We start from the raw sequence: 22,397 nt of genomic DNA, 5'->3' as shown, positions 1-22,397 counted from the left end.
CGAAGTGAAAATCAGCCCCAGGGTAGCCAATGAACTATACATAAAGGGAATAATTCGCTTTCGTACAGTCAAAATTTCCATCCACAGGGCATCCCAAAGCACTTTATAGAAACCAATTACTTCTGAAATATGGTCACCATTGTTTCATTGATAGATACAGCAGCCGTTTGCACACAAGAATGTCCCACAAGCAGTAACCAGATAAGTGGTCAATTCCCCTGCTTCGGCAGAGGTTGGCCTGGAGGCAGACAGGAACTCAGTTTAAAATTTTGTCCAAAAAGCCAGCACCTTTATTAATATAACTCACCTTCAGTATTACACTGGAGTGCCAGCCTAGCTCTATCCCTGGATTAGGGCTTGAACCCACAGTCTCCTGACACTGAGGCAGGAGTGCCACCATTAAACGCCGGTTCCAGGTCCCTTTGCCAAACTGGGCTGGGAATGATCATGGTTTGTGCCATGCAAGCTATGGTCAGTTTCTTCAGGTTCTTGCCAGCCAAACTGGTGATCCACAAAAGCACGGTTGGAGGCTCCTGCATGAAGGAGGGCTTGGTTGCGCTAGTTTTCACTCAGTGCAATTTGCCCAGAAAGGTGAAACCAGCGCAAAAGGTGCCAGAATTTAAGCACAAAATACATTGAGCACAAGTCGAGTTTCTGCAGTTTTTTTAAGAAACATCATGGTACAAACCAACCCTGCACCGTAAAACTGGCCATGCCACTACTCAAGTTCATCACTATTAGAAGTTTTCACTAATTGTGTTTGTTTAATTGGAGGTGTAATGAACTTAAGGTACCGGACAGGTTTCTTACTTAAAACGGATAACTTTATTACAGAGCCCTTCTAGGAGTTACATGCTTGAACCAGGTCCATGACTAGAATGCTCCGCCCCTAAGTTTACCAGCGTTTAGGCCTCATTCGTCAGTACAATCACGTGACCCCAAAAGGCAGCAGGAAAGGTTGTACCTGCAATCACTATGGGAGGCCTTCAAGGAACCTGCAAAAATCAAGCTGATCCCTTTTTTAGGCCAAGGCCATAGGCAAATTTTAAAAGTTTTAGAATGTAGTTTTTTTTCAATTTCCTAAGTAGGTGACTGTACACCGATATAACTAGCAAAGGTTTTAAAGTTATATTCCGTTATTTAAAGTCAATGTACTCACAAGTAGTGAACTAAGCACTCATTAAAAGTATGTTCGTTTTGTGGATAAACCCATTTTCAGCTGTATTAATCAAACTGCACCAAGTCATCACTCTCAAATATTGCAAGGAATATTTTCAAAGCAAAATAATTCTTTAAATGTTCTAAAGAGTTGCCAATTGTGCCTGTTTAGGGCAGAATTTATGTTTGGCAATATACAAATGATTTTAAATAGAAACTTGATAAAAGAGAACACTTTTCAAAACTAGTGCAATTCTGATGGCAATTTGTGTCTCGGTCGCAATTGTGCCCAAAGTGGAAATTCTACCCAATTTTACTTACTTAATGGTTGAGCCAAGAGAAGCAGAATTGCTCCTACTGGCTCCATATTAAGACATCGGCCGCTGCCAAATCACACTGATCCAGCCCTTCTGCTTGCTGCCTGCCCCCTGCCCCCGCCATCCCAGGCTTTCCTGATACACATCTGATATAGGGCATTTTGCAGTATCAGTCCTAAAATTTCCATTTACCAATTTGAACCTTTGTCCCCATCCTACAGTACCAAGATTAACTATTTCCATACCCCCTACTTTCTTGTCTACCTCTATAAGATTACCGCTCCTTTTCCCGAAGGAATAGCCCAAGTTTCTCCAGTCATCCCTCATAACTCAGACCACTGACACTGGGGATCATCCCCGTGACCCTTCTCAGCACTGTCTCCAGGACTTGAACGTTGCTTATTAAGCAGCACTGGTCACAGCACTCAAGGTGCAATCTGACCAAGAGCACTGTACGGTGTGACCATGACTGCCTCTGACTTGATGGCTCTCCTTCCTTCAATTACCAAGTGTGTTGGAGCTTTATTGCACACCAGCAAGGCACTGGTCACATTACTGGGTTAATATGTTTTGAATTAAGAAAAAAAGTGTGCATCAGCGGAGATCACTGATGAGATCTGCGGCCATTGCATCAACTGTATCATTAGGTTGTCTGTTTTCTAACCTGGTACAATGCTCCATTAACTGTTCTCCAGGTCCATGGCAGAATTCTTTGTCATAAATATCATCCCACAAAATGGTGCTTGATTTAAGCAAATGTCCGTCATCAACAGTCATTCCAGTATAATAACCCAATGGCTACAAATCTACTCGGAAACTAATCTTTCAAACATTCCTCTTGCTAACATAACTTGTTATAGTTATAGTTGTCCTCCTGAGAGATGAGATAGTTTGGTCACTGATAACGAAGAAGCTTTCAGTGGTCAATCGATGCTCAGGCTTTCAACAATAGTTGAGGAGGTTTGTTTGTTGATAATAATTAAAAAGAACACAATCAAAAAATATAATTTAATAAGAGAAGTGATTCAGATTTGGCGAATGAAAAATTGCCACAAAATTACTGTAAACAAACAGCAGTGATTAATAAGATTTCTTTTGTGAATATCCCTTCAGAATGGATCGATGAATATTTATAAGAGCTGAGAGTATTTCTTTTTCTGTTTGTTGGCAGTAAACCTGTAACAAAAATGAAACTGAAACAATGTGTATTTGTATAAATGTGGAATTAATAATGTCTAATGCTCCTAAGGGAGCTGCTACACTAATGTCTATGGCCAGTCACACAATGATTGAAGGTTACTGTGAGCCCAGAATTCAATACACACCTCTCCAGTCATTTCTCATAATTCAGATTTCCGACACTGGAGATTTGCACTCCAGTCCCCAGCAAAATCTCTCTCTGCCAAGTTAAAACTTGCCATGTTGATATTTGTACCAGCGCACTGTGGACATTTTACTGAAAATCTAGGTAATAATTCAGGAATTTCAGAAAACACAATGAGTAAGATATGGAAGTTTTGCTGTTAACAAAAAGTAATTTGCAATATCACGAAAGCAGTAAATTACCTTCTCAACGTAACTGCCTTCAGTTCTGCTTCTAGATTTGTAGATCTTTGATTTTTAAACATCTGCAGAAATCATTTGTGCATTTTAATTTTCCAGAATATTCTGGCAATTCACGAAGTGTTCATGGAGACCTTCAGGGGGTGTTGTGGAAATAATTTATTTATAATTTGCATGCAAGTGTAATTGTCATTGAAGTTGAAGTAGTTGCGTATGCTGATGAATGACAATCTTATACTTATCGTTAACTTTTTTTCTGCCAGGTGCATGGAAATGTTAGATTTGGTGATCCCACACAATCTGACTGGAAGCATCGAGTGTCCCAACAATTCAGATTTCAGCAACGCTCATATTAATAACATCTCAGTCACATCAAATGGCAAAGAAGGTAAGAGAACAAAACTGACAGGCTGTTATCTGGAGTCTGCACAAATGTTTAGAAGATGCTATCACACTGGGAAAATGACAAAAAAAAAGTGACAATTGGGATGTCAGAGTTCTTTGAATGTTGCACAAGTCAGCTAACAAATAATTGGAATTCTTTTAAGTCAGTCATACAAAACGAGAAGGAAGATCCTGGCGAGAAAGCATCCAGGCTAATAAGGTTTAAGACGAGCAATGAATTATCTGAATCATAGAATAAAAGGTATTTCTTGTCCTCTAGAAATTATCTCCACCCCCACCTTGAATCATTCATTAACTAAAGCCACGGGTGGACACAAACATGCATGAGTATTGTGCTCATCGTGTGCAGGAGAATTTCTCTCTACTGGCTGCTCTAACGTAGTCAGTGGAAGGTATGCTGGGGCTAGATGACAGACCCTCCCACCTGCTCTCCCTCTGCATGAGGCATTGCATGGCCTCGGATGAATGCATCTGTTTGGCGGTGCAAATTGAGTTCACAATATTGGGGTCAGAATTTTGCCCTTGGCATGCAGGATTGGTGGGGGCGGAAGGGGCCCAGAAGGCAATTTCACGCTGGTGGGCCAAGTAAGGCCCGCCCAGCGTGAAACACGAGCGGCAGCGCTGAGCGCCGCCTGTGCAGGTGGGGGGAGGAGGGCAAGCGGGACGAGCACAACCTTCGTGCATGCACGCGTGTACGCATTTCCTAACCTCCCTGAGGCAGAGAGCTGCCTCAGGGAGATGAAGATATATGAAGAAATATAATTAAAAAAATTAAAATGTGATGAAACATGTCCCCTCATGTAACTCTGTCACATGAGCAGGGACATGTTATTAATGAAAAATTAAAGCTTTTATTTTATTTTTATTTGCCATTGGAAACCTCATCCCTCCCATGGATGAGGTTTACAAAAAAGTGCAAAGGGCACTTGGCATTTTTACCTGCCCGCCAACTGTATGGTTGGACGGGCAGCGAAAAATTTATTTTAATTAACTTTTCTATGGCCTTAATAGGCCTTTTAATTTTCGGCGGGCGCGCTGCCAACTCCAGTGCAGGCCCACTGACTGAAATATCGCACGAATGCGTGATGACATCGGGATGCTCGCCCGATGTCAACGCGCGTCATTTTATGCTCAGCAGGATCAGGCATGCACCCGCCCACCGAGCGAAAAATTTTACCCTGGGAATCACAGGTAAAATTCCACACTCCACCATCCTGTGGCACCTCACTTTGCTCACCAATTTTCTGTGGCATACTGGCCCTCCCTGAAAATACCAGCGAGATCTCTAATGGGGAGTCAACAATCGAGACGGGGGAGTCAGCTCCCACAGTATTGGGAGGGGGAAGGGTTTAGTATGATTGATAGAATGGTTTAACTGGTGAAAACTTGTAGTCTGACAAAATTAGCTGCTGGAGTAGCAAAAGCCTAGGAGAGGTTATACTAGTAAACTAATAGGCAAGTCAGATTTCTCAATGCCGAATGCAGCAACAACAATTTGCATGTACATAGCACCCTAAACATGGGCAGAATTTTTCGCTGAGTGGGCGGTCGCACGCCTGACCTGCTCGAGTGTAAAATAGCGCCTGATGACGTTGGGCGAGCGTCCCGATGTCATCGCGCAGTCGCGCAATATTTTGGTCGGCAGGTGCGCGTGGGAGTCGGAGCAGCGCCTGCCATCAATTCTGAGGCCAGTTAAGGCCATTAAAAGGCAATTATGGTAGATTTTACATTGCCCATGTGATTTCGCGCTCGCCACACGGGCAAAACGGGCAGGTGGGCAGCCAACATTTTGTAAAACCTCATCCAAGGGTGGGATAAGAAGGGTTAACAGCATTACCAGTGTGCGTGGTGAAAAGTTGTGGAGATAGTTTGCTGCTGCTTGCTTATTGGTCCTTGTCAGCTTCATCCCTGTTTGGAGTTTCATTATTAGCATTTCCAGGCTTCGTTTCATGACTTATTGGTGTCTTTAAGGGCCCTGGAGGATTCAGACCTTGTGGACCCTCCCAGGTACCAGACGCCTTTCATTACCCTGGTAATGGGGATTGTGGACTCCGCTGGTAGCATCTCTTCTGAGGAGGGGCAGAAGGGAGAGGAGGCCAGATGTCCTAATGCAGCTTCCAGGGGAGGGACCTGTGGGATCAGAGGCGCGGGTATAAGGGGCGCAGGGCCAGCAAGAAGTCCAAGGCAGAAGGGGCAACAGAAGATGCCTCTATCCTGCTGCCAGGGTTTACAGGCCACGATGCACCTACCTCAATATGTCCAAGGTGCAATGCCAAAGGAGATTCCACCTTTCAAGGCAGGCTGTGACCTTCATATGTCAGATGACTGGGCCTGAGATCACCACGACTGTGTGGGTGGACACCCCATGCAAGTTGCTCAGAAGGTCACAGTGGCCCTCAACTTCTATGCCTCCAGCTCCTTCCAGGGCTCAGTGAGAGATCAGTGTGGAGTCTCCCAATCAGCTGTCCACAGTTGTGTCAAGCTGGTGACAGAAGCTCTGTTCAGACGGGTACTGACCTTTATTCTTTACTGTATGGATAAGGCCAGCCAAGCTGAGTGAGCCAGAGGCTTTGCAGTGATTGCTAGTTCCCCTGTATCCAGGGTGCTATCGACTGCACACATGTGGTCATCGAAGCGCCAGCGGGTCAGCCGGGTGCTTTCGTCAACAGGAAGGGATTTCACTCCATGAACGTGCAGATACTGTGTGACCACAGGATGCAGATTCTGCAAGTCTGTGCAAGGTACCCTGGCAGCTCCCATGATGCTTACATCCTGGGACACTCCCAGGTGCCGAGGCTCTTCAGTGCTCCAGCCCGACTAGATGGATGGCTGCTGGGTGACAAGGGCTATCCGTTGAAGAGGTGGCTCATGACGCCTCTACGCCATCCAAGAACAGAGACAGAGAAGCGTTACAATAGGAGTCATGCCTCCACAAGGGCGGTGGTAGAGAGGACCATATGTCTTCTCAAGGTGCGTTTCTAATGCCTGGACCATTTAGGGTATGGTACTACCATACCCCCAGAGCAGGTGTCACTGATAGTGGTTGCATGCTGTGCTCTCCACAATCTGACTCTGACAAGTGGGGGTCCACTGGAGGAAGAGAATCTTGACGCAGCTGCAGAGGCCACAGATGGTGAAGACAATGCTGAGGTCATGGATGCAGACCTCTGTAACCTCCAGGGAGGCAGGGACACCTTGGTCCAACACTCCTTCAGCTAGGCTGCTAGAGATCTGCTTCCACCTCATGCCAGGTTGCTGCCTCCATCCCAGGTGTCTGAAATGACCCTTTCATTTGCACCCAAACTCCACTCAATGCATGTGCAATAAAATATCCAGCTCCTCACGTCCAGCATTACATACTGGCGTACCCTGTACCAGAAAGAAAAAAGATAAAACATACTCAGGCCATCAGAACCAAAGCAAATTTAATGTTATTGTCACAGTGAATGCATAATGACATGACCATCACTGGTGTTGATGCCCACACTGGCAGACATATAAACCAAACATATATCAACAGAAAAATCACCTGTGAACTGTCCCTAAGTGCTCATGGTGCCTTTAACTTATGTTTCTGAGTGCTATCTCTTGGTGCCCGCCCTCCCCCACCCCTCAAGTCTGGCACTGACATTGGAGACAGCCTGCTGACTCTGCTGTCTTGTTGGCCTTGATGACCTTGGTGGTCGTCCTCTGGCTAGTGGAGCCTGTGCTGGCCCTGCCTGGCAGGGAGCGGCCAGTGCCATGGCTGGCATTTCCCCAGTCATCGCAGCCTCATCAGATGCCATGGTCACTGGCGGAGGGGCAGAGGAGTTGCTGCCGTCATCCAGAGCGCCCTGAGAGGAGCCGGCAGAGACGACAAGCAGCTCATGCACCAACATGCAGTCGCTCTGGACCTCCCTGCTCACCATTGCTGGACGGGCACCAAGCTGGGATATTGGGTGCCTCATCCAGTGTCAGACGAAGGTAAGAGTGCAGGGCACATCCCACTGGACATGCAGCATCTGCTACCTAATGGACAACTTCAGAGGCTCATCAACTGCCTTTGTCCTGGTCCCCAGCAGTCCTCCAACTACCGACACCCTGGGCACTCTTTGCCTCTGCCTGCACCTCAAGCAAGTGTGAAGCACCCTTACCAATGTGCACCAACATTCTTGCCGCCAATATAATGCCCACTGTGGTGCTGGTATCTGCACTGGTGCCTGTTTCAGAGAGTGGGTATAATGCAGGTGCAAGTGAAGCCTGGTGTTCCTCCAGCGTCAGGAGTGGCCCTTTGGGGTTCAGAGAGCGAGTGTGTGCTGCAAATCTAAGGGAGAATAAGGATACGTCATCAGTTAAAGTCATCACATCTCTGGGGACAAGGATGTCCCTCCTGACAGCCACCTCCTCCAGGAGGACAGCGAGGCACTCATCCAAAAAGCAGGGGACCGAGCGCCCACCCGACCTACTCTCTCACCTGGCGTCTCCAGCCGCACTCGACTCCATCACTTGAGTTTGCTAACACCGAACAGGTGTTCTTCCATGGCAGCCTTCCAGGGGCTGCCTGGGCCGTTTTTAAACCGGCCGCCGGGTCGCCATTGGACCCGGTGGCTGACGGGCCCCCACCCCTGCTGGGCCCTTCCATAGAACCATAGAAAAGTTACAGCACAGGAGGCCATTCGGCCCATCTTGTCCATGCCAGCCCGAGGACACCCAGGTGCCCTTTCTAATCCCACTTTCCTGCACCTGGGTGTCCTCGGGCTGGCATGGACAAGATGGGCCGAATGGCCTCCTGTGCTGTAACTTTTCTATGGTTCTATGGAAGGGCCCAGCAGGGGTGGGGGCCCGTCAGCCACCGGGTCCAATGGCGACCCTGCATAGCCCTGCAACTTACAGCACTTTAGGTGCAGATCCAGGTACTTTTTAAAAGAGTTTAGAGTTTCTGCCTCTACCACCAGCTTGGGCAGCGAATTCCAGACGCCCACTACCCACTGCGTAAAAAAGTTCTTCCTCATGTCCCCCCTACACCTTCTGCCACTTATCTTGAATCTATGTCCCCTGGTTCTAGAATTCTCCATCATGGGAAACAATTTGATCCTGTCCACTCTATCTATTCCCCTCATAATTTTGTACACCTCAATCAAGTCACCTCTCAGCCTTCTTTGTTCTAAGGAAAATAACCCCAACACTTTTCTAACCCTGGCAACATTCTTGTAAACCTCCTCTGCACTCTCTCCAGAACTATTACATCCTTCCTGTAATGTGGTGACCAGAACTGCACACAATATTCCAGTTGTGGCCTCACCAGTGTTTTATACAATTCCAACATTATATTCTTACTTTTATATTCTATACCTCTGCCAATGAAGGAAAGCATTCCATATGCCTTCTTTACAACCTTGTCTACTTGAACTGCTGCCTTCAGGGACCTGTGTACTTGTACATCAAGATCTCTCACTTCATCTACCCCTCTTAGTATATTCCCATTTATTTTGTCATCCCTGTAACTGTTTGACCTCCCTAAATATATGACCTCACACTTCTTTATGTTAAAATCCGTCTGCCACTTTACCGCCCACTCCACCAACCCATCTATATCATTTTGGAGATTATGGCTATCCTCTACACTATCCACTACTCAACCAATCTTTCTGTCATCTGAAAATTTCCCAACCGTGTCCCCCACGTCCACGTCCAAATCATTAATATATAACACAAACAGCAAGGGTCCCAACACCGAGCCCTGTGGAACACCACTTGAGACAACTTTCCATTCGCAAGGCATCCATCGACCATTACCCTTTGTTTCCTGTTACAAAGCCAACCTTTTATCCAGTTTGCCACATTACCCTGAATCCCATGGGCTTTTACTTTCCTGACCAATCTGCCATGTGGGACTTTGTCAAATACCTTGCTAAAATCCATGTACACAACATCCACTGCACTGCCTTCATCTACTCTTTTTGTCACTTCCTGAAAGAATTCAATCAAATTTGTGAGGCAAGACCTTCCTTCAACAAATCCATGCTGACCATCCCTGACTAGTCCATGCCTTTCCACATGAGAGTTAATTCTATCCCTCAGGATTGATTCTACTAATTTGCTTATCATCGATGTAAGACTAACTGGTTTATAATTGTTTGGCATTCCCTTTGATCTCTTTTTGAACAATGGAACTACATTTGCATTTCTCCAGTCCTCCAGTCCCTCCCCTGTATCTAGTGAAGATTGGAAAATCATCCTCAGAGCATCTGCTATCTCCTCCCTGACTTCCTTCAGCAGCCTCGAAAACAATCCATCTGGCCCTGGTGACTTATCAACTTTCAAGGATTTCAACCCTTCGAGTACTTCCTCTCTCTTTATGACTATCCCGTCCAATATCTCGCAGTGTTCCTCCTGGACTACTAAATCTACATCCTCCCTTTCCTTTGTAAACATGGAGACAAAATATTCATTCAAAACCCTTCCCACAGCCTCTGCATCTACACACAAGTTTCCATCTTCATCTCTGATAGGTCCCACTTTTTCCTTAACTAACCTTTTAGCATTAATGTATTGGTAAAGCATCTTTGGGTTATCTTTAACTTTACTTGCTAATCTTTTTTCATGCCCTCTCTTTCATTTCCTTATTTCCTTTTTTATTTCGTCCCTGCACTTCCTATATTCTTCTAGGTTATCTGCAGTGCTTAGTTTTTTGTGCCTATCGTACGCTTTCTTCTTCTGTTTGATCTTCCCCTGTATTCCTCTAGACAATTTTTGTAGGGGACATGTCTACTTTGTACAATTAGGATCTTGCTTTTTGGTGCTTCCCACTGGTTTTCCACTGTTTTATCCTCCAGCAGTGCTGTCCAGTCCACCCCAGCCAAGTCCCTTCTCATTTCTGCAAAATTTACCTTCCCCCAGTTCAAGACTTTTACTCCTGCCTTATCTCTGTCCTTTTCCATAGTAATGCTAAATCTAACTGAATTGTGATCACTGTCCCCGATATGGTCGCCAACTGTCACTTCACCCACTTGCCCTTCTTCATTCTCAAGACTAGGTCTAGAATTGCATCTCCTCTCGTTGTGTTTGTCACTTACTGGTTGAAAAAATTTTCCTGGACACACTGCATGAATTTTTCTCCCTTAGTGCCCCTTATATTGTTCGAATCCGAGTTGATATTAGGATAGTTGAAGTCTCCTACTATTGTTGCCCTCTTGTTCTTACAAGCAGAAATTTGCCTACATATTTGTTCTTCTATCTCCCTTTCACTATTTGGGGGTCTGTAGTATACTCCCAGTAGTGTGACTGCCCCTTTTTTATTTCTAAGCTCAATCCATAAAGCCTCGTTTGTTGACCCATTTAGTATATCATCCCTTCTCACAACCGGAATTGATTCTTTAACCATTAGTGCTAACCCCCCTCCTTTTTTATCTCCTACTTCATCGTGTCCGAAGATTCTATAACCAGGAATATTTAGCTGCCAGTTTTGTCCCTCCTTTAGCCAGGTCTCCATTATAGCAATGACATCCTGCTGCCATGTGTCTACCTGTGCCCTTAACTCATCTACCTTGTTTGTAATACTCCTTGCATTGAAGTATAAACAGTTTAACCCCATCAGTTTCCCTTGCTGGACACTTTTTAAACTTTGCTTCTCCTGTAACTCCACGTCTATCACAACGTCCCTAGCTAATGTTCTACCTCCATTTTTCTGATCTGAATCTGACCTATCTGATCCTACTCCCAGGATCCCATTCCCCCTGCCACACTCGTTTAAATAATTCCCAACAGAACTATGAAAAGCCCCCGCAAGGACATTGGTCCCAGCTCTGCCTGGGTGCAGCCCGTCTGGTTTGTACAGGTCCCAGTGCCTCAAGAATCTGAATCCCTCCCGGCTACACCATCTCTCCAGCCACGTATTCCGACCAGTGGGGAGCCGCGATTCATGCTGGGCAGGCCTTAATTGGCCCACCAGCGTGAAATCACGGTCAGGGGCCAATCCCAGGCAGCCCATTTCCTAATCGATCCCGGGCCCACTGACCACGCCCGCCTGCCAAACTCAAAATTCTGCCCATAGTAAGCTGTCCCCAGGCCTTTCAATGGGAGCATTATCAGACAAGAGCATTGACAAAGAAGGAGACAGGTGACCAAATGATGATTCAAAAAGCTAGACTTTAAGGGCCATCTTAAAGGATGTTAGAGAGGAAGGGAAGTGGAGAAGTTTAGGGAGTAAATTCCAGAGTTTAGGGCCTAGGCAGCTGAAGACATGGCCACCACCAGTAGGATGAAGGGAGCCAGCAAGCACCAGAGGCCAGTACTGGAGGAATGTGGAGTTCTCAGATGGTTGTAGGGTTGGAGGAGGTTACGAAAATGGGGGGTGGTGGGGTAGGGGGAGGGTAGTGCAAAACCACAGAGGGAATTGAATACAAGGATGAGAATAATATGCTCCAGTAAGACTTTTTCTCTAGTGGTGGATCTTCGCTGTATTAAGGGTCTTATAATTTCATGTACTATCTTTGAGGACTGTTTGACTAGCCAAGGGGAAATATGCAGCAAATTCAGGAGTTCATTCACCAAAAGCTACCTGCTGTACTTAATTAACTCAATAGTAAAAGAAACAAATATTGCAAAAGTATGATACTGAGTGGATCCATTTTATTTTGATAAACAACCTGAATGTACAAGAACTTAACAAATAGGAGCAGGAGTTGCCTGCTCCGCCATTCAATAAGATCATGGCTGAACATTTACATCAATGCCACTTTCTTACCATATCCCCATGTCACTTAATTCCAAAATTCTATAGATATCAGTCTTGATTGCGCTCAATAGCTGAAAATCCACAGCTCTTTGGGGTAGAGAATTCCTAAGATTCACAGTCCTCTGAGTGTAGTCATTTCTCCTCATATCAGCTGTAAATGGCTGACAGTTTATCCTGAGATTATGAAGCTGAGTTATCTCTCCAGACTGGGGAAAACAACCTCTCAGTGTTTATATTACATCTTGGGACTGTGACCACTATATTCACAAAAATATTTTCGATGCTTCATAAGAATAACATAGGAATACTTACCAGGTTGACACCATACCTGAGAAAATCAATGGCAACGTGCCCATTTTTGGGGGTTAAACAAATGTTTAAGCCTCCATGATGGGCAGGAAGTGCATGCTCAATAAGAGTTGAAATTAAGCTGCCTGCCAACTTGGTCTAGGCAAAAAACTAAGGACCTCCTCTGTCTGTGCCTGAAATCTTTCTGTTATGATCAGGTGAGGAGAGGTGGAATGGTATCCTTCTTTTCCCCTCTTCATTTGACCACAGCAGGGTTTTTTTTTTAAAAAAAGGATATGCTTGCCAATTCAGTGAGTTTTTAACTGTTTGAGTGCTGTGACTGTAAAAGATGTACACAGTCAGGTTTCCTTGTAAGGTTTTAAAACGAAAAGAGAATAATGTTTATTAACCAGGTGAAAGTAAAAATAATAAAATTACACCAATTTCCACGCACACACACAGTCAAGGTTCACACACACACACAATGTAAATTACTAAGTAGGGAGAATAGATTAAGTAATCTTTTTCGGGTCCAATAAAAGTTAAAGGCATACAGGTCTTACAGGTTGATGACTTGGATGGTTTCAGGCAGGATTCAGTGTCAAGGCAGTTTAATGATATTGACAGTCAATATATCTTTTCTTTCAGAGGTAACAGCTGCTGGGCTGTTTTTTTAAAAACTCTGCCTGAGGCTCTTGGATGGTCAAACAGTAGAGAGAACTCGATCTTGCAAGATGGGTGGAGAGGGAGGGAGAGAGAGTTTCCACTTGGGGACCTTCTGTTCTCTGTCTTTCCTGATGTGTGACCTGGGGAAAACAGTTTCTTGAAATGCAAAAGAAGGTTAGCTGGCTCATCACATGATCTCCTGTCATCAACTGCTCAGTTACACAAATATGGTTGTGGCTAGTGTATTCCAGGTGTCTGGTTTTGTCTTGATTATATTATGGCTGGGAGGATTCCTTTCTTAGCCAGGGTTCGTTGTCTGAGGTGGTTGTATCTAATGCTAGTCCCTACCTAGGTGAATGTACCAGGTGAAAGTCTGAATGTTATGTGAATGATTTGGGAGAAGATCCCACTCATGCTCTTCAAGGTAATTGTCTCTGAGGTTTTCTAGACAGGTTGACTCCAATTTAATGGCTTTGGAATTTGAAAGGTAGAGTCATGTAAATGTTCAGCCATCTTATAAACTGCTGTTTCAAGCCACTAGTATGTGGTTTCAGTCTTTTAACACTCAATCAGTGTCAATTTTTCAGCCAGTAAATCCATAAAGTCATTTTCGATATAAAGCATGGCTTTATAACACTTTGCATATGCACATAATGGGTCTGAAGCTTGTTTTGACCACCCTCTGTAAAGTTGGGTTGCAGCTTGCACTGGGTCAGGTATGTTCAGGAAAGTCCTGTCTGCATGTGGTACAGGGCACCACTAAGAGGTAAGTTCGTAACACTTAGCTGAATGTGGAATCAACCTTTTTTGCCACAGGCTGCCACTAGCTCGTATCCTAACCGATTGACACTTTGCCCACCTTTCACGATGGCCCTACTCCAATCATGTCCCCACCCCGATAAGCCCTCATCCTGATTACCCTTCCTTTCCCAGTTTTCCCCCTCCTGATTGCTGTCATTTTCCCCTTCCTCCAACGTGTGACCATATCCTACCGAAAATGGTAGGGTGAAAGTTTTTTTATTAAATAAGTAAAATTACTAAGTAAAATGGTTATAAGCATTCTGAAACCAGTGGGTACAGCACAAAACTACCCGTAACTCTCCATCTTATCTAAGCTATCTCATTCATTCACAACAAATTACCATGAAGAAGAGGGCATTCATCCCATCTAGCTCAAGGCTGTGTTTAATTTTGTGTAAAAGCATCCACTCTGTTCTTTTCTCTCTTGGCCTCCCTGCTGAATTTGGAAACTGTTGATTTCCTTTTTGAATGCTTCAACCAAGCCTGCAGCCATTGCAGTAAATGGCGATTATTCCATTAGCCATCAAGTTTAATTGTGATGGAGTTATTTCTTAAACTGCTTCCCTCAAGGTTAATTTAGCTTATAATCATATCACCAAATTTTCTTCACCTAATGCATTGCACCTTGTTAAACAGCCACACAAATAGAGAGATTTTTTTGTAAACATTGGGATGTTTTATCCATATCACACAGGTATATTAATGTCCTTAAATTTATGCATTTTATGATCAAAATGCCTTTAAAAGCACTAAAAAAGAGCCCACTTGTGTAAGCAGTCACATGTCCAAGATCAGTTTGTTAGAAAGGATTTGTGGCTAACCTCAGCACAAGTGAAATATTCTCCTTTATGAATCAGTATTTCAGTTAAAATCCAAATTCCTGCACTGTGAGATGTAAAGTGTTGCAACTTGCAACCCGATGTATTCACCTGGAATAATCGTCTATTCAGAAAACTCAATGACTCACAGTGAGAATGTATCATTCCTGAAACATTAGCTCTAGTAGGGACTAGTCCAGAATCCTCAATGCATGTCACACCACCACTAACACAAACATCTGATCGCAACATCATTTACACAAGTGGAGGCACAGCTTGCCAATCTTAAATACATAACTTGGCACTCAAAACTTTTTGGACATAAATAGCCCCGGTGTCAGTTTATTTTAACCTTTTTACCTCACAGACAAAATACACTTGTTAAAGGCCTGGATTCATATTAAAATCCATTCATAAATGAGAGCAAAACAGTGGGGATCAGTGGAATACCAGAATGCCAAATTTATTCAACAAGTAAGACACATAATTCTTCACATGTGAAGAATCACCAGGTTAAGGTTTTGCTAATGCATGGAACGAATTATTGCTCTTGCCTGTGTATACTGCAATTGTAACAAGTGTACAGACAAATATTTCATTTGTTTTCTCTTTATTTTTAGTTGCATTTTGATGAGGATTTTTAAAATCACAGAGAGCACTATAAGACACCTCATTATTTTATATGAGCTGCCTTTTGATTGCCTCAGTACTAACTGTTCCCCAATTTCCTAACCTGCTTGTCAGAATAAAGTGCTACTTCTCTGGGTCAGTTTTGGCTTTAAATCCCACTGTTTTCCATGAGTTTCATGTGCATTGTAACTAGCTAGCTCTGTAGTTTTTAAGGCAAAAAACTTTGCTGCTGCTGATTGTAGATACCCCTACCAGGAGATCTGCTGTCGTGAGCCGCCCTCAGACATTCACTGTGGTTTATCTGCAACCACTCTGTGACATCCATCATCTAACCACACCTAGGTCAACTCTCTTTCTGCTGCCCTCCACTTTTCCCTCTAGAAGGGAAAGTGGTTACAATGTAGCATCATATGAGGTTTTCTTTGTTACAAGCTTGGGTTTTCTTGGTGTTAACAGATCCTTTATCTTCATAAAATTACTTTTGGCTATGTTTATCCTCCTTTGAATTTCGGCTTCACATCTACCATCTTTTGTTATCATGTATCCTAAATAGACAAACTTATCAACTTGTTCCAGTGTGACACCTTCCACTTCAATCTTCACTCTAGTTCACTTTAGTTTCTTCCAATCTATCCCTTCTAACTACCATTGTTTTAGTCTTTTAGGTGTTCCTACTCAATTCATGTTCTGAACTTCTGGATTTTACTTGATCTATAATATTTTGTATGGCCTCTTTCTAGCCATTGGCAAAAGTACAGTTTTTGCCTCAAATAATGATTGGCTGCGTTTCTGTAATCCCTACTAACAAACACGCAGTTGATAATTGCTGAAAAAAGAAACATGCTGTCAAAGCTTTTCATCTTGCATTCATCAGAGCAGACACAAGAATGCTAAAAACCAAAGGGAACAACAATTTAGACTGCATGAGGAAAGGGTGCTGATTGGTTGGAAAGTGGCCTCTGATTCGTCAAGGTGTTGCCATGCGGAATGCACCTGGGAACCACCGTCTCCCATGCTTTTGTTTAATTGAAAAATCAAACTGTCTGGACATGTTCTTTCTGTTTGCAGAGGACAGGGCCCTACATATGAATATATGTAGCTTCTAGCAACCATAAGTGAGTCACATTGTGAGCACAACTGATAATCTTAACCTGGTAAGATGTCTCAAACATTTGAGCAACAGGTGAAGCTAGCCATTTCACTTTACTACTATGCAGTAGCAACATGAGTGGTTTCTACTAACAGGATGCTGCCGTGAAGCTGAAAAGATGTTCTGCCTTCCACACAAATGACAAATGTGGATATGAATTTCAGTGCCAGTGTGTGATGCCTGGTATGTAGGCCATACATCCCAATGACTGGTGGATCATATCAAACAGCACATCCCTTCAGCTAATCGCAGCAGGTAGAGTACTGACTGTACTCAACCAGCTGGTGCTTTCAAAACTCAGAACAGTGCTCAACATTAGATGTGATTCCACATTGGACAGCATTTACTGACCAATCTTGAGTGTGCTAAGAATTACACCAACAACCAAGTTAAGATTATCAGTCAGGCTTGCAATGTGGCTCACTTATGTTTGCTAGAAGCTACATATATTCATACACAGGGTCCTTTCCTCTATTAACAGAAAGAATATGCCCAGGCATTGTGCTTTTTTCAATTAAACAAAAGCATGGGGCACAACAGTTCCCTGGGGCATTCCCTATGGCAAAGCCTCGACCAATCAGAGTCAACTTGCCTTCTTTGAAGTTTAATAAAAGCTTGTGGGATAACTTTTCTCTGGTGCCTTCTCCATGGCAATGCCTCGACCAGTCAGAAACAACTTGCCGGCCAGTCAGAATCCACTTGCCAACCAATCAGCACCCTTTTCTCATACAGTATAAATTGTTGTTCCCTTTGAAATTTGGTATTCTTGAGTCTGTCTCGATGAGTGCAAGACAAAAAGCAAAAGCTTCCACAGCATGTCTCTTTTTTCAGAAATACACAGTTCTATACTAACAAGCAGTTAGATTCATAGTTCCAACAGCAGAGCCAGTGTGAAGGTCTGGGATTGGGAGGAGAGGAAGGAAGAGGGATTGGTGGAGTCCTGCTTAACCTCCCCCACTGCCCACACTCCCCACCAATCACTTTGATGTCTGCCAATTTGTTATGCCAGGACTCAGGGAACTGCCCCTTCGAAATGCTGAAAGGGGAGGGAAGGGGAATATTTGTTTGGAGATGGCATTACACATGAGGTGGTGGAAATGCAGAGGAAGGTCCATTGAATGTGGAGGCTAGTTGGAGTGGAAGATGAGGACAAGGGAAGGGGGAAGGAGTGAGTGGAAGTGTGGAAAATAGAATGGACACAGGCTAGAGCCATGCCATCATGGTACAGGGAAATCCTCAGTTGAGGAAAAAGGAAGACATGTTAGGAACACAGATTTCGAAGGTGGACACCCTGATCCACTCCTCAATCATCCTGAACAACCCTCCTCTTCCCACGGCACCTTCTTGAGTAAGCACAGGAGATGCAACACCTGCCTTTTTACCCCTTCCTTTGTCACCATCCAGGGCCCCAAAACCTCTTCCCTGTGAAATAGCAATTTACTTGTCATTCTTTCAATTTTGTATACCTTATTTGCTACTCACAATGTGGTCTCCTCTACACTGGGAGAGACCAAACACAGATTGGGTGGCCATTTTGCGACACATGTCTGTTGAGTCCACAAGCGTGAGCCAAAGCTCCCACTCGCTTGTCATTTTAATTCTCTGCCCCTCACCCACTCTGGTGTCTCTGTCTCCAGTCTCCAGCACAATTCCAATGAAGCTCAATGTAAGCTGGAGGAACAAAACATCATCTTTTGATGAGGCACTTTACAGCCTTCCGAACACAACATTGAATTCAACAATTTTACATCATAACCCCTGGCCCCATTTTTTTCAGAAAGCAGTTATTGGTAATGATTCTGCTATTCCCATTTACACCTCTTCTAGATCCGTCTTTTACTTCTTCACTTAACCCATCATCATCTCCTTTTTCTTTGCACCATCATCCCTTTTGGCATTTAATCTTGCCGGATTCCACCCTATCTTAGGCCTTTGCTTTTGTTCTTCACCCCTGCACCCCTTTCACTGCCTCTGAACTTGCTTCAAGTCTGTATGTCACTAATTTTCCCCAGTTCTAATGAAAGACCATTGACCTGGAACATTGGGCTGAATTTTACCAGCCATTTGGGGATGGGCTGAGTGGCAAGAAGGCTGGCAAATGACATGGGAAGACATCAAGTTGCATGCCCGATGTCTTCCCGTCTCCATGCCATTTTTCCACCAGAGGGAAAGATGACAGTCTGTTTGAAGCCCAAATGAGTCACTTAAGTGACCAGTTAAGGGCTGCCGGCGGCCTATGTGGGCATTTTGCCAGCGGCAGGGAGGGCCTATCGCTGCGTGGGGAGACTGCCTGAAACCTGGTAGCCTCCCAGTGGGCTCCGGAGGGACGAGCCTCCTTTACTGGCATTTTATGGCTCACAGAAGGAGCCCCTGACAGCAATGGGCGCCCCTGCACCACCTATCCACAGACATTCCCCCATCCCCCCACACTGATCTGCCAGGCTCTGGCTACCTCCAAGCTCACTTACCCCTCTTCAGGGATGCCAGGCGTTGATGCGCCCTCATCCTCCAGGTGTAACCCCAGCAGTGACCACCACTAGGCCTCTGGTTGCCTCCCGTTTTCGGCCCCTGTGGCAGGAGTTCTGCCACCTCCACATAAGTCAGCCCATCAACACCGGGTTCTCTCCAAAGATGCTGCCTGACCTGCCAAGTATTTCCAGCATTTCCTGTTTTTATTTCAAATTTTCAGCATCCGCAGTATTTTGCTTTTGGAGAGCATTTGGTCATGAAAATATATTTTAAAAAGGGTATTTAACTACAAATAAAGAAAAGTAGATCAATACCCTGCCTCCTTCAGAAATAATAAATAACACAAGTAGTTGATGCCTAGCATTTATTTGTGAAGCTGGTTGTACAGCTGGAGTATTGCGTCCAATTCCGGGCACACACTTCAGGAAGGATGTTCAGGTCCTGGAGAGGGTGTAGAGCAGATTTACTAGGCTAATACCAGGGATGATGCACTTCCGTTATGTGGAGAGACTATGAAAGATGTGATTGTTCTCCTTAGAGCAGAGAAGATTAAGACAGGTTCCGTTCTGTGTACTGTGGCATAACTTTTCCCAGGTTCGGTGCTTGTACATAGGTCAGGTCCACCTGCTATTTCTTTGTAAGTGAATGATGCTGCTTCAGGATGTGCCTATAATCTATTCAGTTCTATTTTTTTTACTCATCTGAGGTGAGGGAAGACTATGTTGAAAGCCAAACATTGTATTAAGACACTAAAATATTCCCAGAACTTGCCAGATGTGAGCATTTCTACAAATCTGTGCCCCCTGTGTAGAGTCTCTCCCAACGTTTCTTTTTCTTTCATGGAATGTGAGTGTCACTGACAAGGTCAGCATTTGTTGCCCAGCCCTAATTGTCCCTTGAACTGAGTGACTTGCTGGGCCATTTCAGAGGGCAGTTAAGAATCAACTACATTGCTGTGGGTCTGGAGTCACATGTAGGCCAGACCAAGTAAGGACGGCAGATTTCCTTCCCTAAAGAGTATTAGCGAATCAGATGGATTTTTACAACAATCAACAATGGTTTCTTGGTCACCATTACTGAGACGAGCTTTTCAATTCCAGATTTAGTAATTGAATTCAAATTCCACCAGATGGGATTTCAACCCTTGCCCCCAGAACCTTAGCCTGCCATTCTGCATTTCCATGTCTGATGCAGCAACGCCTAATATTTTCACACTGGCCTTCCATTAATTTTACAGCTAATAATTGCATTCCCCACTGCATCATTCCCCTTTTTTGCAGCCCTTTTATTCCATCTCACTCCTGAGATATGCTAAGGTTTCTAGGCAGCACCATTCCATTCCTTTCTCTTTATTGAAGTCGGCTGAACTTTGCATTTAGAGCAGTTTTGCCATTTGGGGTTACATCTGCTGTGGATTATGTCTGATGCCTGCAGAACTCATTAATTTTATAACAGTATCCCACTCCAGCAATAACATTGCCAATCATTTGGAATCTGCTCGACAGCACTTGATCTAAAGATCTTTCTCCTTGACTAAATTCAAACCTAACAAGGGGAATTTAATTTGTCAGAGATGCCTAAATGCATTGGTTTAGCAGGTTATTAGTGACATGCCCATTGCTGGCATTTTTAGGCGTCAGCTGCGACTCAGTAAGTAGCACTCTCACCTTTAATTCTGAAAGTTGTGGGTTCAAGCCCCACTTCAGGACTTGAGCACGTATCCAAGGCTGATGTTATCTTGCAATGTCGGAGGTGCCATTTTTCAGATGAGACTTTAAAACTGAGTTTGTCTTCTCAGGTGATTATAAAAGATCCCATGGTGCTATTCAGGAAACAGCAGGGAGTTCTCTCCTGTGTCCTGGCCAATAATTATCTCTCAGTCAATATCACTGAAATGGATTATCAGGTCACTATCACATTGATGTTTGTGGGAGCTTGCTGTGCGCAAATTGGAGGCCATATTTCCCACATTACAATAGTGACTACATTTAATTGGCTGTAAGGTGCTTTTGGACATCCTGAGGTAATGAAAAGTGCTACATAAATGGAGTTCTTTTAGTATATTGGTGATTAATTATAGGCTTCAGGTTATATGGAATCTCAGTTTGATTCCACAATGGCAGACATGGTGCTATAAGTTCATTATCTCTTATTTCTTAGAGGAAAGGGAAGTAGAAGAATGCAAAAATCTCTTCAAAGAGCTACTGCCAGCAAAGCTTGTTGAACAAGTTCTTACAGGTACAATCATGCCTTTGTTACAAAAGGTTAATCAGAGGCTGTCGGTATTTGGCAAAAACAGGTCACTGTTGTGTACTGAATTTAATCAACCAGAAATGTATGATTAAAATCTGAATGTTGATTTCAGTCAGCGCATCAGTGATGTTTGGATAAATTGATCTAATCCATCCCAGTCTCAATTCATATAGAATGTAGATTTAAGTCAAGCAATCGAGCCCAGATATAATTTGGTGGGATATGGTTTTATTTCAGTAGTTCAACACAAGCCCTAATTGACATAGAGAACAGAAATTCTGAGGGTGCACCGCACTGTAAGTCTAGCATTTGTGCAAATGCTATGCACCACCTGTTACAGTGTGAATGCAGCCTGAAGCTGGAAAGAAAAAGAAAATACTTGCATTTTTATAGCACCTTTCAGAGCTTCAAGATCTCCCAAATCACTGCACAGCCAATGAAGTAATTTTAAAGTGAAGTCACAATTGTAATGTACAAAATGCAGCGTCCAATTTGTGCACAGCAAGCTTCCAAAAACAGTAACGTGATAATGACGTGCCTATTTAAGTGATGTTGGTAGGAGGGATTAATATTAGCCAGGATATCAGGGAGAATTCCCCGGCTCTTCTTCAAAACAATGTCAGTGGATTGTTGCATTCCCCTGAGAAGGCACCTCCAACAGCAGAGTACTCTCTCAATACTGCACAGGAGTGTCAGCATAGGTTTTGTGCTTAAGTCACTAAAATGACTTGAACCCACTACCTTCTGACTCAGAAGCAAGAGTGCTATCAGCTAAGCAATATGTAAAACCAATTCTGATTGGGTGTTTTCTGGGAGATTTCATCACATGACCTTCCACCCCTAACTGCTGCCCCCCACCCACCCCGACCCCCATCCCCACCCGTCCTCCCACCTGATTGGGTAGTTAGCTAATAAAAATAGTGCAAATTGATTGAGTGAACCTCAACTGTTGAGCCATATAGACCAGGACAGTCACACTTACAAGTCCTGATCTGTGCCCATTTGGGGTGGTGTAAGTAGGTGCGCTAAGGTTGGTTAGGAGAAGGAAAATCAGCAAGCCTTCCTGCCGAAAGGACATATGTATGATCTGAGGTCAGGAGACAGGTGGAGTCAGCTGTGAAACTCCCAAATGGTCTATTGACAATGACTGTCAAGACGCACGT

General features: G+C 44.1%; 1 protein-coding gene across 1 annotated transcript in view; it reads left to right on the top strand.

The window, feature by feature from the left end:
• LOC144688449 (protein phosphatase EYA1-like) overlaps positions 1-22,397 on the top strand; it is a 261,652-nt gene that overhangs the window by 82,161 nt on the left and 157,094 nt on the right. The window contains exon 2 of the mRNA XM_078555016.1: positions 3,302-3,426. Coding sequence (XP_078411142.1) covers positions 3,306-3,426 — 121 coding nt within the window. The 5' untranslated portion in view covers positions 3,302-3,305. The remainder of the gene's footprint in view (positions 1-3,301; positions 3,427-22,397) is intronic.

Source organism: Cetorhinus maximus, chromosome 13 (assembly GCF_964194155.1).
Source record: "Cetorhinus maximus chromosome 13, sCetMax3.hap1.1, whole genome shotgun sequence".
In the NCBI taxonomy this organism is placed as follows: domain Eukaryota; kingdom Metazoa; phylum Chordata; class Chondrichthyes; order Lamniformes; family Cetorhinidae; genus Cetorhinus; species Cetorhinus maximus.
The sequence above is the reverse complement of the archived record's forward strand: the minus strand, read 5'-3'. Positions and strand labels throughout refer to the sequence as shown.